A 16994-nucleotide genomic window follows, 5' to 3' on the forward strand; every position below is an offset into this window, starting at 1 on the left:
TATTTGATACAGAATGGCAAGTCCTACTCAGAACATTTAGGTAAGAGAAAACAATAAAAGACATCCGGACTGAGAAGGAAGAAGTTAAACTGTCTCTCTGACTGTAATATAAAATCCCCCTAGAGTGTTCTGGTTCCCCAAATAGCAATATCCAGAGGTGGAGCTTTGGAGGAAATGACTGGATCATAAGGTTTTGCCTGTATCAGTTACTCCACTGCAGTGTTCACAGTTTATGGAGGTGGAAGAACTAGGAGATGAGGCCTAGTTGGGGGAAATAGGTTACTGGGACCATGCCTTTGGAAGTTATGCCCCAAAGTTCTTATATTTATTTGTTTCCTGGTTGCAGTGAAGTGAGCAGCTTTCTCTAGTCATGCCTTGTACCATAGTGACATGCCCTGAAATCTGAAGCTGAGCCCAAATCAGTCTATAAACACTTCCCCTCAGGTAGTTGTTGCACTGACAGAAACTTCACATATTTAGAAAACTCTGAAGATGACACAAACATACATATACTCAGTGATACCAGACAAATTCATGTGGAGGACATAGACTCAATATAATAAAAGAGAGGGTGCGGAGCTAGCTCAGTGAGAGCATGTACATTTGAGGGATGTTGTAGATTTAATCTCCAGCACTGCAAAAATAAACAGGTGAATAGGAAAGAAAAAATAATAACTTTTTACCTGTAAAAAGAAACCTTTTGTGTTTTTATGTAATAACTTCCCTCTATCTTGGAAAAAACAAATTCCACTTATAATAGCTATAGGAGATAATACTAGCAAAGGAGGGGAGCTATCTCAAAGCTAAAATTTACACATTGATGAAAGAGGATGCATTGTTGGAAATTTCCACACTGAAAAAAACAAAAAAACCAAGAACAATAACACTTCTGGCAGTGCACACCTTTAATTCCAGCTCTTGGGAGGCAGAGACAAGCAGATCTCTGAGTTCATGACCAGCCCTGGTCTACCAGACAGCCAGTGCTACAAAGAGAAACCTTGTCTTGAAAAACAAAAACTAAAGACAAACAAAAATGTCCATACTGCTGGAAGCTATCTAGTGATTCTTTGTAATCATCAAAATACCAATGGTGTTGCATTGAGAAATAGAGAAAAAAAAGTCTTAAAATTTTCAGGGAACCTGTGAAGTCTTTGAGTAGCCAGTCAGTCTTGAGTAAAAAGAAAACCAGGTAGCACCATCTTACCTGATTTCAAAATATACTACATATTTTGGGTCTGCTACTTTACAGTGGTCATTCTTAAGGCCAGTTCCCACAGCCTAAAGAGATCAGGCCACACCTACCTGCAGCTCCCGGGAAAGAGTTAAGAAGCAATCTATGCTGTAACTTGACAGTTTGTCCTTTATATCTGATTCTTTCATGTGCTTTGTCACATGGCCTGTGTTGAACTAAATCATGTGATGTAGCACTTCCACCAGCCTCTAAAATGTTTGTTTATATATATATATAATTTAAAAAGACAGGAATCCTCTTTGTTCAGGGGTTTCTCTGAAGACTTACAGTGGGATCTTTCTGGAGAGGTTCCTTTGACTTCCCCCAACTCCATCCCCCTAGTGGTGGTTATGTATCTCTTCTATTTTTGGGGGGGGAGGGTGTTGAGACAGGGTTTCTCTGTGTAGTTCTGACTGTTCTGGAACTCACTCTGTAGACCAGACTGGCTTTGAAAGTGCTGGGATTAAAGGCATTTGTCACTGCCACTCAGCCCTCTTACTCTTTTTAAGAAAAGATTTATTTCCATGAGTGCTAATGCATGCAGTGCTGGAATCCCTGAAGCTGGAGTTATAGGTGGGATGCTAGACATAGGTGCTGGGACTTGAACTTGAGTCTTCTGGAGAGCAACAAGTGCTCTTCAACCAACTTTTTTTTTCCTTTTTATTTTTTTAATATGCATTGTTGTTTTGCCTGCATGAGAGTGTCAGGTACCTGGGAACTGGATTTACATACAGTTGTGAGCTGCCATGTGTGTGCTGGAAATTGAACCTGGGTCCTCTGGAAGAGCAGCCAGTGCTCTTAACTGCTGAACTGTCTCTCCTGCTTTCTTCTTAATGAACCTTTTCTCCAGGAACTAAAGGAAAATATCCTTTCTTTTAAGGTCATGTCATAACCTCTTGCATAGTTTGAACTCTTATCTTTCCAATGGGCTTCCTTCTACCTTGAGCCCAGATCATGACCTGGAGGCCCTTTCTCCTAATAAACCTCACTCCTTAAGGGTAATTAAGTGCCCTTCTCCTGTGCCATCTGCTTCCACTCCAGTATTATATTTAATTAACATTACAAACTATTGTAATTAAATTGGCATGGTACTAACATAAAAACACCCATAGGCTTGGGATAGGTATAGGTTCTCGCCTAGCATGTGTAAGGACTTGTGTTCAATCCCCAGCACCAGAAAACATGACAAACCAGACACAAATAGATCCATATTCTTAAATCCATGCTCTTATGGCCACTAAGGTGCCTGAACAAAAGATGATTGCTTCAATAAAAGAGGCAACTGTATATCCATATGAGGAGGAATAATTAAATCCTTTTGTGACACCATAAAGAAAAATAAACACAAAGTAGATCAAAGACCTAAATGTAAGACGAAACTATGAAACTGCTGCAAGAAAACCTAGAAGAAAAATACCCACATTTGTCAGGGCAATGAATTGTTTGGGATACAACCTCAAAAGCACAGGCAACAAAAACAAAAGCCAACAAATGAGATTACACTGAACTAAAAAGCTATGCAGCAAAGGAAATCAGTAGAGTGAAGAAGTTTACAGATGGGAGACAATATCCAGAAGTGATGCATTTAGTTGAAGATTAAAACTCCCCAAATAAGGAGCTTAGTAATAAGAAAACAATCAAATTAAAAAGGGTTGGAGAGATGGCTCAGTGGTTAAGAACACTGATTACAATTCCCAGCATCCACTGAACAGCTCACAATCTGATGCCCTCTTCTGGTCTGCAGGCATACGTGCAGACATAGCACCTGTATGCATAAAAAATGAATCTTTAAAAGAGGGGGGCAAAATATTTGAACAGATTTTTCTTAAAAGAACACATACAGGTGGCTGATGAAAAAATTCTCAAATTCTCAGTATTACTAGTCATCAAGGAATACACAGAAAAACACAGTGAGATAACACTTTATTATAATGACAGTTCACAAAAAGACCAAAGGTTATAAATATTGGGCTACAGGGAAAAGAAAATGCCTATTCATTGTTGACGAGAATGTAAATTATAGCCATTATGGGAAACAGCATGGAGGTTGTACACGAAGTTAAAAATAGAAGCACCACATAATAACTCTGTATGGTGTGTTAATCCAAAGTAAATGGAATCGGTATGTGAAAGAGATAGTTAACACTACCATGTTTGTTTATTGTAGCACCTCCACAACCAAGAAATGATAGCCTAATGAGTAAGGAAGATGTATGCATGTTGAGACTTTAAAAAGGAAATCTGTTAACTTGGCATTATGTAATATCAAATCCAGGTATATGATCTTATTCATATGTGGACGTCATAAAAGTAGAGGGTAGATTAAAAAATATTAATCATAAAAAAAAAGTAGAGGGTAGAATTGTCATTGGGGCCAGCACGAGGACTCAGCAGGTGGATAGCATAATTTTCATCCCTGGGACCTATGTGGTAGAAAGACAGAATTGACTCCCCAAGTTGTTTTGACCTTTGCACACATATGCTCAAGTGTGCATATACACACACACATGCACACACAGTAACTTAGATTGTGATTATTGAAAGCTGCTTATGTGGGAGGAGGAGCTGATACTAGTCAAAGGATGCATAATTATAGTCAGACAAGAGGAAGGATTTCAAGAGGTCTTTCATACAGCACAGCATAGTTAATGATTATGTAGTAGTCTTGGAAAATGCCAAGAAAGGGTTTGTAATATAGTCCATTATGCTTGCTTATCATGTACAAATCCCAGGTTCAATTCCTAGCACCACATAAATGGGGGTAGGATGGGATGGGGTGTTGTAATTTACATTTACAGTCTCCTTTTGGGAGCCAGAAGCAAGAAGATTCAAAGTTCAAGGTCATCATTGGATTTCTAGCAGAGGTCAGAGCCAGAGTCAACTACACGAGACCATGTCTTAAAAAAAACACCCCTCCCCAATACTTGGGACTCAGATTTCCATGAGTTTTCATTTCCTCTCCTATTGTGTGTTTTTTGGTAAGTAAATTTTCATGTTTTAAGAAAGTACATAATTAAGCTGGGCAGTGGTGGTGTATGCCTTTAATCCCAGCATTGGGGAAGCAGAGGCAGGCAGATCTCTGCCTCTGTGAGTTTGAGGCCAGCCTGGCCTACAAGAGCTAGTTCCAGGACAGCCTCCAAAGTCACAGTGAAACTCTATCTCGAAAAAACAAAAAAGAAAAAAGTAAAAAAAGAAAGTCCCAAGTTTGCTTTTTTATAAAAAATATATTCTTGTACTTTAATCTTTTGCCTAAAGGAAGCATTTTACTACTTCCCTTTCATGTCCGTAAATTGCCAACACCACTACTTATTGCTTTGACACCTTTATTAAGTAAGGTTTATATGAGCAAAAGCATGTGATAATAGTTACCAAGTAACCAGTGGTTAGCATACACCATGTGAATTTGGGGGACAGAGATGATTCACATCCTGGGTAGGCTGGAATGGGAGGATGGGAATTCTTTGTGCTGCTCAAAAGAGTGTAAAATATAAGACTTATGAGTTGTTTTTGGTATTTTCCATGTGATACTTTGACTACTGTTATAGAAAACTATAGACAAGGAAGGATATACCATATTCATATTTTACTGATGTTTTAGGGTTTCAACTGTTCCACAGTCATTAGTACTTCGGAAATAAAATCTGAACCCACATATCCATGATCTTTTCCCTAGGTGGAGAAATTGTCTATTTAAAGATTATATTAAAACTTAAGGCTTTTGTTATTGATTACCGCATAGCCATTTGCCTTGAAATGTACCCTGGAAGGGTGGATTGCACTAACACTAGTTCTCACTTTCATAGATGAGTGAAAGAGCCAGCTTGTAAGTGGTAGAACTGACCCTTATTTTTGTTCAGTCTCAAAGCTTGTTTCTTTAACTATTTTGCCACACTGATTGCCACATATGTAATAAATTTGGGGTTCTTTGTTTAGTTTGAGATGGGGTCTCATTATGTATTCCTTGCTGGCCCAAAAGCTATGTAGTAGAGTTCTGTCTACTTCTGTCTCCTGAATGCTGGGATTAAAGGCATATGTTACCATGCCCAGACAATAGGTGATTCTTAATTGTTAACTCCTGCTATAGTTCATCGTCTCTTGTAGCTTTGAGATCTTCCCTACCCAGCAAATGTTAACATCTGTATTCTCTGCTTGAAATTTCTTTAATTTTCATGTTCTCATCCTTAGATATAATCTTCACCTACATGTATGCAGGATGATAGCAATTTATCAAGATGCTAGTCCCTCTCTACCTATGTATGACCTTGATCTGAAAAGTTCATAAATAATACATTCAGTTTCCTTGTAAATAAAATATAACCTTTGTGTTATTATTATTTATTTATGAACTTCAGATAAATAATCCCTAATGTAGAATTGATATTATAGTATATAGCCTTGCTATAGTACAAACGTAGAGAGAATGAAGGATTAAGTCACTTTACATTTTTTTGTTAATTGCATATAAGGGAAATTGATTTGTCTTACAATGTAATCAAATGTGGTTCTAAAGGACAGTTTATGTTGCATAAGCTTTTTTTCTTGTAAATGATAATAACTTCAGATTATCTTAAACTAATTATTTTATATTAAAGGAATTGATATGAGATAGTTTTATGTTTATTAACAATTCTTTGTAAATTGTGTATCTAGAATGATGGAGAAATGAAGTTAGGTGAGTACATTGTTTTTCACCTGATTTAAAAACTTAAATCCTGGGGCTGGAGAGATGGCTCAGAGGTTAAGAGCACTGACTGCTCTTCCAGAGGTCATGAGTTCAATTCCCAGCAACCACATGGTGGCTCACAACCATCTGTAACGAGATCTGGTGCCCTCTTCTGATGTGTACAAGGTGTTGTATTCGTAATAAATAAATCTAAAAAAAAAAAAAAACTTAAATCCTCAAATACAGAAATAATGAGACATAAAGATAATTAGCCTTGCCGGACGTTGGTGGCGCACACCTTTAATCCCAGCACTTGAGAGGTGGAGGCAGGTGGATCTCTGTGAGTTCGAGGCCAGCCTGGTCTACAGAGCGAGTTCCAGGACAGCCTACAAAACAATACAGAGAAACCCTGTCTGGAAAAACAAAACAAAAAAAACCAAACCAAAACAAAAAAGATAATTAGCCTTAAGCTCATGCATTTAATCTCAGCACTCAGGAGGCAAAGGGGGGTAGATTTCTGAGTTTCAGGCCAACCAGGACCTGAAAGCTATCTCAAAACTAAACCAAACTAATAAAAAAGTAAAATGCATTAGCATATAGATATACCACCTTCCGCATGTCAACTAATGTCTAGGAGTTTCATTTATAACTCTTATCCCCTTTTTTGGATTTTAAATATGATGATTATGATGGTGTGTACTGTAGGGCACATGTTAGGGTCAGAAGACAACTTTGGGGAGTTGATGCTGAAGCAGGGCTTCCCTTGCTCCTGCCACTCTGTATACTCTTATCTGGTTGGGTAGTGTGCTTCCAGCCCATATTCCTATTGCCATATCTCAGTGTAAGACTGTTGTGATTATGGATACAAATAACCACATCTGTTTTTTGTGGGTTCCACAAAAGTTTGTCAGACTTGTGTGGTAAGCACTTTTATCCCCTGAGCCATCTCTCAGCCCTTTCCTGGATTTTATTGATTGATTGATTGATTGATTGTGGTTTTTCGACACAGGGTTTCTCTGCGGCTTTGGAGGCTGTCCTGGAACTAGCTCTTGTAGACCAGGCTGGTCTGGAACTCAGAGATCCGCCTGCCTCTGCCTCCCTAGTGCTGGGATTAAAGGCATGCACCACCACCGCCCAGCCTGGGGGCTTGATAATAAGTTGGGTTGTCTTATCTGAGAGAGGTACAAGCTCTTGGAGTTGCATTTCTGTCCGTTGAGTCTGAGGGTAAGGTTTTGAGATCATGCTAGAGTAGAAGAAGCAGGCTGAGCTGGCCAGCAGAGCAGGTTAAGGCATTTGTCACCATCATAGACAATGATGGTCAAGTTGGCCTTGGTTTTCAGTGCTCCAAGGATAGCTACCATCATCTAGTCTAGTCTTTCCTTTGTCATTTTGTTAGGTTTTGGGGGGTTATGACTTGTGATTCTCATACTGTCCTGTGAAAAGGTAACAAAAAGGCTGGTGTCGTTCTGTGCTGGTGTATTGCATGTCTGTTCCCAGAGGCACTGACTGGCATCATTCAATCTTCTGTGTCCAAGGAGCTACTGCTGTTGCCTGACATTGACAGCTGTTACCCTGGGTTGAGGAGGAACTATACCCACTGTCACTTTGAGCAATTTTGCCAAGGCCAGCTTTGATGCTATCTCCAAGACTTCCAGCTACCTGACCAAGTCTTCTAATCAGGAATTTATGACCAGAGTCCCTGTGCAGAGGACCCAGGTTCAATTACAGCTGAGCAGCATGGACATTGTTTTATTTGTCTTCGATTTTTAAAGTTTTTGGTTCTTTTATGCAGGTGCCAGAGATTTGAACTCAGGTCCTCATGCTTGTATAGAAGTACCTGTGAGCTGTCTCCCCCACCCAAGATTTTGTTGGTTTGAGATAGGGTCCCAAAATGTAGCTCAGGATGACCTGAGCTTTCCTTTGCCTTTTGAGTGCAAGACTTAATATAAAAGTTTTTCCTTTTAATTGGTTTTTCTTTTTTTGACATGGTCTCTTGTAATTCATGCTGGCCCTGAACTTGCTGTGTAGTCAAAGCTGGCCTTGAACTAGTACTTCTGCCTTCACTTCCTAAGCACTGGGATTGCAGGCATACACCACCATGCTCAGTTTCTGGGGTGATGCTCACATACAGGGGATGTGTGCATGTTAGATATGTATTCTACTAATGGAGTATCTTTAACCCAACATAGGCAGTTTCATTTCTTGTTCTGTTTATTTTAATTTTGTTTTTTTCCAGACAGGGTTCTTCTGTATAGCAGTAGCTGTCCTGGAACTCGCTCTGTAGACAAGAGTGGCCTCTAACTCACAGAGGTCTACCTGCCTCTGCTTCTAGAATGCTGAGATTAAAGGAATGTCCTGCTACTGCTTGGCTTATTTTTTCCTAGATTATTTTATGTCTTTGAATTTTTTGCTTTCATGTGTGTATGTGCACCCTGCCCCAAAGAGATCAGAAGAAGGCATCAAATCCCCTGAGTTTGGATTACAGAGGGTTTTTAATCTCCACAGGGATGCTGGCAACTGAAACTGACTGAGAGAGAGCAGGCACATGCTCTCAATCTCTGAGCTATCTCTCTAGCCCCAAGCATTGGCTTTTTCTTGTGCCTTTTTTGTGATGTATTTGGGCTTCCTTTATTGCTGTTTATGCATCCTTCCTGAGCTCTGTGATCTGTTGAATATCTTCTGGTTCAACTCTGGTACCTAGTTCAGCTCATCAGAATGCATCCTTGCTTCCCTAAGGATGTCCTTGGCCATATGAGTTTCTCTTCCAAGTTGCCCAGAGAATTTCTGCTCTGCCAACTCCTGATGGCAGCATGCCAAGGCCTAGGCTGATGTTGGCAGGGGCTTCTTTTCCCAGTTAGGTGTGGCAAATGTGTGGTCTGGCTACTTTGTCCACTGTCATGGCCAGGCATATTCTTTTTAGTCTGTTTTTATTATATTTTTACATGGTTCATATTGTGGCATATGTAATTTTGTATTTTGTTCTTTTTATTATACATTTTTTTGGCTTTGGTATTCCATTAAATGGATATACCTAACATACCTAATAATTTCATTTTATTCTTTTTCTCCTCTTTTACCCTCCTTCCCTCCTTTCTTTCTTACGAGGTCTTACTACGTTGTCCAGCTGGACTTGAACTCCTAGGCTGAAGTGGTTTTGTCTTAGCATTGTGAGTAGCTGAGCTGAATCATGAGCACATGCCCTGGGTATGGCAGTAGTTTCGTTTAAAAATCTGGTGACAATACAAGTCAAGACTTGGGTTTTAGGAACTGTTCAGATCCCCCGCCCCCTGCATTGCTGTTCTGTAGCTTGAAATGAGTATCTTTGGATCTTGAGGGAAATCTTCAAGTAAAAGTTTCTGGTTATAGTAAAATTTTACCCATATTGCTTTTTCCCTCCTCATTTTGTCTCATTGAACTTAGTAAAGTGTTTTCTTTTTTAAGGTATATAGTAGGACACAGCTTAGTTTTAAGTTTTATTGTTCATTCTTTCATATCAAAATTAGAGAAAATTAAGCTAGACAACACTTGGGAGGCAAAAAAAGAGGACCGAGAGTTGAGACTGTTTCAATAAACAGCAGTAAAACTAGGAAAGGTCAAATATAGAAGAATTACTGGATCTTTTCCTTATTTATGATTTTACCTCCCCCTTTCTGTATTGTTATTGCTTAATTCAGGCTTTTTGAGTAACTGACAGCCGTTTTTCTCTTTGGTATTTAAAGTAGCTTGTGAAAAACCTAAATAAACAAATAAATGGAAACACAGAGGCTTGATATGGTAGCATGGGAAACACCTTTAGTCCAAGTACTTGGCAGCCTATGGCAGCTGGATCACTGTGAGTTCCAGGTCAGTCTTGGCAACATAACAAATTCTAGATTGGCCCTGGTCTGGTCTGGCTATATAGTGAGGCCCTGTCTTTTCCCCTCTTCCTGTCCTTGATAAATAAATAAATGAGGTAACCTTGGCATCAGATGCAGGTAATAATGTATAGGCTGAGTTTGTGAAAGCTGATAAACTAAAACTCCATTCGACTAAATCCTAAAAAATTCAGTATTGTTGAAAGCTGGTGTTAACATTGAAAGACCCTTCAGTCTTTCTCTCAGGACCCTTGCCTCAAAGACCACCAGGGAGCCGAAGTTCTCTGCAAAACGCAAGAGGATTTTCATTAAGCCAGTGCGGTTCATCAGCCTTGGGAAGGAGTGAACCCTGAGCAGAAATTATAGCAAGTTTCTAAAGCCTAAAACCGCAAACGGGGTGGTGGGGGTACAAGGGGAGTTTGGAAGTTGGTGCCAGACCTTCATGAATCATGTACACTTGTGTCTGTCTGGCTGACTGGCTCGTTATTTGTCTCAGGCAACGTCTGTGCCCTGGCTGAACTTTGTGACCGGCCTGGAACCTTGAGGTTTGAGGAATGTTCCCAAGTCCTTGAGGACTGAGGTCTGGGAAATATTTTCAAGTCCTTGAGGACCACCAGGGGAAGATGTTTAAGTGTAGATACTCACATCCAAGGATGGGACAGCTTAGTAATTTTCTAACTATTGGGGGGCTAACTGTTGGGGTTCTTCAACACCAGTTAGTTTGTGTGTAGCAGGGAAATCAGTAAGCATGGAACTTGGTGAGAATCATGAGGTCAGGAGTGACTTCTAGTCTTTTGTAGCTACAGAGTGACTTGATTTCTGTATATTTTTCTTTTGGGGGGGTGGTGTGGTATGGGTTTTGAGACAGGATTTCTCTGTTTGGCCCTGGCTGTCCTGGAACTTGCTCTGTAGACCAGGCTGATCTTGAACTCAGAGATTTGTCTGCCTCTGCCTTCCAAGCATTGAGATTAAAGGTGTGTGCCACTGCCTGGCAGTCTCTGTATTTCTTTACTCATTAAATAATTTTAATTTTAAAATGACAGCTAACATTTATCATTTTCCCCCTGCATTCCATGTTAGTTACTTTTTGAACTATATGGTAATCACTGTGAACTATTTAGTCACCATGTTAGAAAAATAATAGCACTTTCATTTAATGAGCTTTTTAGTTTGATTTGTGGTTGCCTGCTAATGCATTATGATATACCTATTTGTAAACTTCTGTCTGTCTGGGATAAATTGAATTTTTTAGGTGTGATGGTAAAGGCATGCCTGTGAAAAGGATTTATTTTGACTTTCTGTTTTGTAAAAATGCAATATGCTTGGAGTGCTTGATAGATTCTGTTGAAAGTTACACAAAAACAGAATGAAAATAAAGGAGTTATTGGTACACCACCAAGGATTATGATTCCTGGAATTGTAGTCTTAAAGAGTGGAGAGAGCCAGTTAGACTTGTGGGTGTGGACTTGGATTTGAATTGTGTGTGTCAGAGCCAGGGTGGAGTAGGGAGTAGTGGAAACACAAGGGTTGGCTGAAAGAAAAATTAAAAAATAATTTATGTGAGTGTCTCATTCTGTAGTCCAGGCTAGCTTCAAACTCATGCTAATCCTCCTGCTGCAGACTCCCAGGTGCTGGACTTACAAGTACAAACCACCATGCCAGGCTTTGACTGTAATTTTAAGGGTTGCATTTTTTGTTGTTGTTGATTTGTTAGTCTTATTTAACTTAGATATAATGATAAAAGGCATGAGCCTTTGTACATGTGTGTGGTTTGATGAAGATATGGATGGGATAGGATGTAGGGAAGAATGTGAACAAAGGGTCTTCTTTCTCTTTTCATTTATTTTAAATTGCTACATTATGTCATATTTTAAAAATATAGACATTATAATTTTGAAGTGCATGTACATTATGGAATGGTTATTTCCTTCATTTTCAGAGGCCTTGTTTATTTTTGCAGTAGTCAGCAGTGTCTGTAATTTTAGTGTTGTGTGGGAGAGCTATTAATTGACCCATTGGGATTTAACAATAAATACTAGCAGAAATAAGGAGTTCAGGGACTAAATTTCCTTATAATTTTAGATAGTAACCCCCCCTTTCAGTGTTATCCTTCATGTGTTCTACATGGCAGGCTTCTTTTATAGTCTACCTCCTTTTTTCACAAGAAAAAAAAAGAGAAAGTTTTTAAATGGTCAGGTTGTCATTGTCTGACTGTACGTGTACCTCAAAATAACTCTCACATGGTCAGGTGTCATTGTTTAACTGTACCTGTACCTCAAAATGACTCTTCCTTTAGCTACATGGAGCTCAAAGCAGCAGTCTTCCTCTTCTGTCTGTGAGTTGTCCTAACACTGTCAAATAGTGAAGCTAGCCTGGGGATGTGGGAACAAACTAATACAAGGTTTAGTGTAGTATTTCTTAGAGAAATATAGCTGTATTGCAGAGAACTTTGAAAAGAAAATGAGCTTAGTTCTAACCATTGGTATATTTTTCTAGTCTTTTCTGTGTGTATTATGAAATCAGTTGTGAATTTAGCAATGGCTTGAGGGTAAGGAATGGACTTTAGAGATAATCCTGGATCTTGGTTATAATGTGGACAGATCAACATCATTTCCAGTTGTGTATAGTAGAGAAAAGGGAACTCTGCTGGCCAACTGGATAGTGGTTGGCTAGTGCTGATAAATATTTCCTGAAGGGATTATATTGATATCCTTAAGGCAGAGTCAAAGATTTGTGTTTTGACCAAAACAGCCCTGGCCTTGACCAGAATTGACAGTTTTAGTGCCAAATCTCGAGCCCCTAAGTAAGGAATATGTCTACATCTTGCCAGACTATGCCCAGCACTTATCTGAAAACTGATCTGCCAGTACTGGAGCTGTGACACAGAACCACAGGTTTGTGTCCTTTCCATATGGTCACAATTTCCATAATGGGTCTACTAGAACTGCAAAAATAGTTCCAGTTGTTGTGGCTGTCCTAGCCAGGGAGCCCATTAGGTTTTGCTCATAACAAAGAAACAGGAAATAGCAACATTGATAGTGGGGTTAGCTGCGGATTAAGTAGCTTAATAAGGTCAATATTTAACGATTCCAACTGTGGATTAATATTCTGTCAGTGTACTAAAGAGTATTAAGAGCTCTTGTATTGAAATTGGCTTTGCTCTCTGTGATTCTGTTTCATTTTATATGACTCATTCACAATATGTGTATCAAAGTCTAATAGATGTGTCTGGCTTCTTTTAAAAAAAATTACAATTTCCTAGAATGTAATGGATTTCAGCTTCCCTGGTAGTTTTTTTTTTTTTTTTTTTTTTTTGGGCTTTTGGAGACAGGGTTTCTCTGTATTGTTTTGGAGTCTGTCCTGGAACTCAAGCAGGCTGGTCTCGAACTCACAGAGATCTGCCTGCCTCTGCCTCCCAAGTGCTGGGATTAAAGGCGTGCGCCACCAACGCCTGGCAACTAGTTGATTCTTAAAACTTATGTGTTTAACAAATTTATTACTTGTTAACTAGTATTTATTTTTTCAGTTTCTCTTCAGCAACGGGTAGCAGAATTGGAAAAAATTAATGCAGAATTTTTACGTGCACAGCAGCAGCTGGAGCAAGAATTTAATCAAAAGAGAGCAAAATTTAAGGAGTTATATTTGGCTAAAGAGGGTAAGTTTGCCAGTCTCTTTCCCAATTCCCCTGCCAAAACTGTCTTAATGTTAAGTTTCTGATAGTTCAGTGTTTGTTTGTGATTGAATAAACCATGAGTGTGTTTTTGTGTGTGTGTGATATAATAAAAATAATGCTTTTTGGAACTAGGGTTCTCAGTAGTAGAAAATACATCATTAAGGGCTTTTCTGTGTAAGAACCCTGGCTGTCCCAGAACTTGCTTTGTAGATCAGGCTGGCCTCTAATTCACAGAGACCCACCTGCTTCTTCCTCCTGAGTGCTGGGATTAAAGGTGTGCATTACTACCACAACCTGGCTTTGTTTTTGTTTTGTTTTTTAACTTAAAATATATTTATTTTTATGTGTATGGGTGCTTTGCTTGCATGTTTGGTGTGTGCTATGTGTGTCTAGTGACCATGAAGACCAGAAGAGGGCATAGGATCCCCTTGACTGGAATTAATAGACAATTGTGAGCTTTCATGTGAATGCTGGGAATTGACCCTGTGTTCTAGTTTTTCTTTATTCAATAAATGAAAGTTAGTTTTGAAAGATTTTTTTTTTTTGAGACTGGGTTTCTCTGTATTACAGAGTCCTGGCCATCCTGGAATTTGCTTTGTAGACAAGGTTGGCCTTGAACTTACTGAGATCCACCTACGTCTGCCTCCCAAGTGCTGTAACTGAAGGTGTACGCCACCACTGGCCTGCTAGTTTTAAAAGATTGTTTGATTTGTTTTCCATTTCCCTTTGTTCCCAAATGAAGCTTTTAGGTTTTCCTATTTTCTTTGAAGTTATTTTCTGTGAATTTTTGTAAATAGCAAAAAACAAACAAACAAAAAAAAAACGCAAAATAAGAACCTCTCCCTTCTGCCCTCCCTTCCTTTCTTTTATTATGTGTGCGGGAGTGGGTATGTGTACTAGTGAGCGCATACATGTGCAGGTCAGAGAACACCTTTGTGGTGTTAAGTCTGCTTCTGCCTTTTCTCAGGTTTTGGGATCAAATTTAGGTCAGGAGGCATGAGCAGCAGGTACTGTTACCCACTAAACCATCTTACTGTGTCATTTCTGACATGTATTATCAGTTTTATATCTGAATTAAACAGCTTTCATAATGGTTTAGTTAAAAATACTTGCTCTAAACTGGGGTTGGAGGGAGGCTGGGATGGTGGTGGTGGTGGCCATGAGCGCCTTTAATCCCAGCACTTGGGAGGCAGAGGCAGGTTGATTTTCTTGACTTTGAGACCAACCTGGTCTGTAGAGTGAGTTCCAGAACAGCTGGGCTACACAGAGAAACCCTGTCTTGAAAAACCACATGAACAAACTAGCAATGTTAAAATTACTTCAGTTAACTGTACTTTATTATTTGACATTGTTAACAAATTTAAGCTGGCCATGGAGAACATTGAAGCAACTTTTTACAAAATGACAGAAAGGAATTCTATGATCCTCTCTTGGTAACATTCCTAAAGGCAACATATGTGGTGTATAAGACATCAGTGTTGGTTATTTAGCTTTTATCTTGGACACTTGCCCATATCATAATAAAAATCTCATTTAAAACTTTATTCTTAGCTGGGCAGTGGTAGTTCATGCCTTTAATCCCAGCACTCGGGAGGCAGGTGGATCTCTGTGACTTCAAGGCCAGCCTGGTCTACTGAGCGAGTTCCAGGACAGCCTCCAAAGCTACAGAGAAACCCTGCCTCGAAAAACCAAAAACCAAAACAACAACAAAAAACCCCCAAAAAACAACAACAAAAAATCTCAAATAGCAGCTTATATTATTGTACCTTCAGTGAAGGCGGAGACCGGTCTTTATAATCATCACAGGAACAAACAGTGTTGGTGTGTTCAGCAGTCTTTGTCTTTCAGCAAAGTAGGTCAAGGTGACTCAGAAGTCCAAACACTGCTTTTCCTCTGGAATGGACAGTTTTGCTGCTACTATAATTGCTGGGCTTGCATTTATTTGGAATATCACTGAGTTGTAAGTGCAAACAGTAATGAGGGCTAGTAGTAAAAGAGATGATAAGGCTACTTTTGGGCTTCTTTTACTGCCTGTTTTTGTCTTAGTGTGCATTTTTTTTTCAAGGTGACTTCAGTTGGGAATATTATAAAATCTCAGAAAATTTGATTGATTTTTTCTTTTTTTAATCAACCTTTAAAAAAGTATTCTTCCTTTAATCAGCTTCAATCAGTGCTTAATACTGCAGCAGTGTTTATGCTTTTGAAATCTCAGTCTGGAGTGTTAGTGAGATCCTATTCTCTGACGCTCCAGACAAAAGATTGTGGAAGAAAGTGATAAAAATGGAGATTGAGTTTTCGAGTGATGTCCAAAAATACTTTATGCATGGCCATAATTTACATGGTGCTCTGATGCTTTTAGAATTTCAGTTATGAAAAGCTTGGTTTAGGAATCTACATATGGTCCAGGTGACATATGCTCACTTAGATAGGGATATGAAATGAGGAATATTTTTAAAATTATAGTTAAAACTATGAAGAAGTAAAGATAAATAAGAAAAACTAATTAGAGAAGTTGCAAACAAAATACAAAAACAGAGAATGATCCATGCATGGTGGCATGTGCCTGTGAATCCAGCATTTGGGAGGTGGAGTTAGAAGAATCTTGAATCTGAGACTAGCCTGGGAAAAAATAGCAAGAGCTTGTCTGAACAACAGCTTCATCAACAGCAACTGAACTCAGGAAATACCATAGTAGCCCCTCAAGTGATAGAACACAATGGAATAGCATCATCAGAATACATAAAAATGATTTTCAACCTAGAATTTTAGTTTTTTTATGTTTATTTATTTATTTATTTTTTGAGACAGGGTTTCTCTGTGGCTTTGGAAGCCTCCTGGAACTAGCTGGTCTCCAACTTACAGAGATCCATCCACCTGCCTCTGCCTCCCAAGTGTTGGGTTAAAGGCGTGTGCCACCACTACCCAGCAAACCTAGAATTTTAATATTTAGCTGAGTTCTTAAACAGTGAGGACAAAGTGCATCTTTGCACATAAATGCTGAAAGCATTTATCACCTGCACAGTTGCTAAAGTAACTTCATCAGAAGAGAACTAAGCAGGGAATGTTTGGGGCATAAGAAAAAATACAAAGCTGAGAAACTGATAAATTTGACTACTAAACAACACCAAAAACCATTCCAATTCACTCACATAAAAGTTTAAAAGAAGTCTTAAATGTCTTTTGGGCTGAGGAGAGCACTTGCTATTCTTGCAGAGGACCCAGAGTTGAATTGCTGCTCACAACTATCTTTAACTCCAGCCTCAGCAAATATGCCCTCTTCTGCTATCTGCTAGCACCAGCCATGCACCTGGTACATGTAGGCAAAATACTTATATATGTAAAATAAAAATAATACTAAAGGACTTGAGAGATGGCTCAGAGGTTAAGAGTTGTGACTGCTTTTGCAGAGGTCCTGAGTTCAATTCCCAGCAACCACATGATGTCTCATAACCGTCTGTAATGAGATCTGGTGCCCTCTTCTGGAAGAAATTAATAAAGAGACAAACTTGAGTTCTTGAATCACCAAAACAAAGAAAGAGAAATAAAGACAAGAGTAGAAAGGGGAATGATTGG

At 39.0% G+C, this 16994-nt stretch overlaps 1 protein-coding gene across 2 annotated transcripts in view; it reads left to right on the forward strand.

Annotated features, from left to right (window-relative positions):
- Positions 1–16994, forward strand: part of Rabep1 (rabaptin, RAB GTPase binding effector protein 1) — an 80794-nt gene that overhangs the window by 9657 nt on the left and 54143 nt on the right. For both annotated transcript variants that reach the window (XM_013111611.3, XM_005067459.4), the window contains exon 2: positions 13275–13403. In XM_013111611.3, coding sequence (XP_012967065.2) covers positions 13275–13403 — 129 coding nt within the window. The remainder of the gene's footprint in view (positions 1–13274; positions 13404–16994) is intronic.

Source organism: Mesocricetus auratus, unplaced genomic scaffold, assembly GCF_017639785.1.
Source record: "Mesocricetus auratus isolate SY011 unplaced genomic scaffold, BCM_Maur_2.0 Super-Scaffold_100007, whole genome shotgun sequence".
Lineage (NCBI taxonomy): Eukaryota > Metazoa > Chordata > Mammalia > Rodentia > Cricetidae > Mesocricetus > Mesocricetus auratus.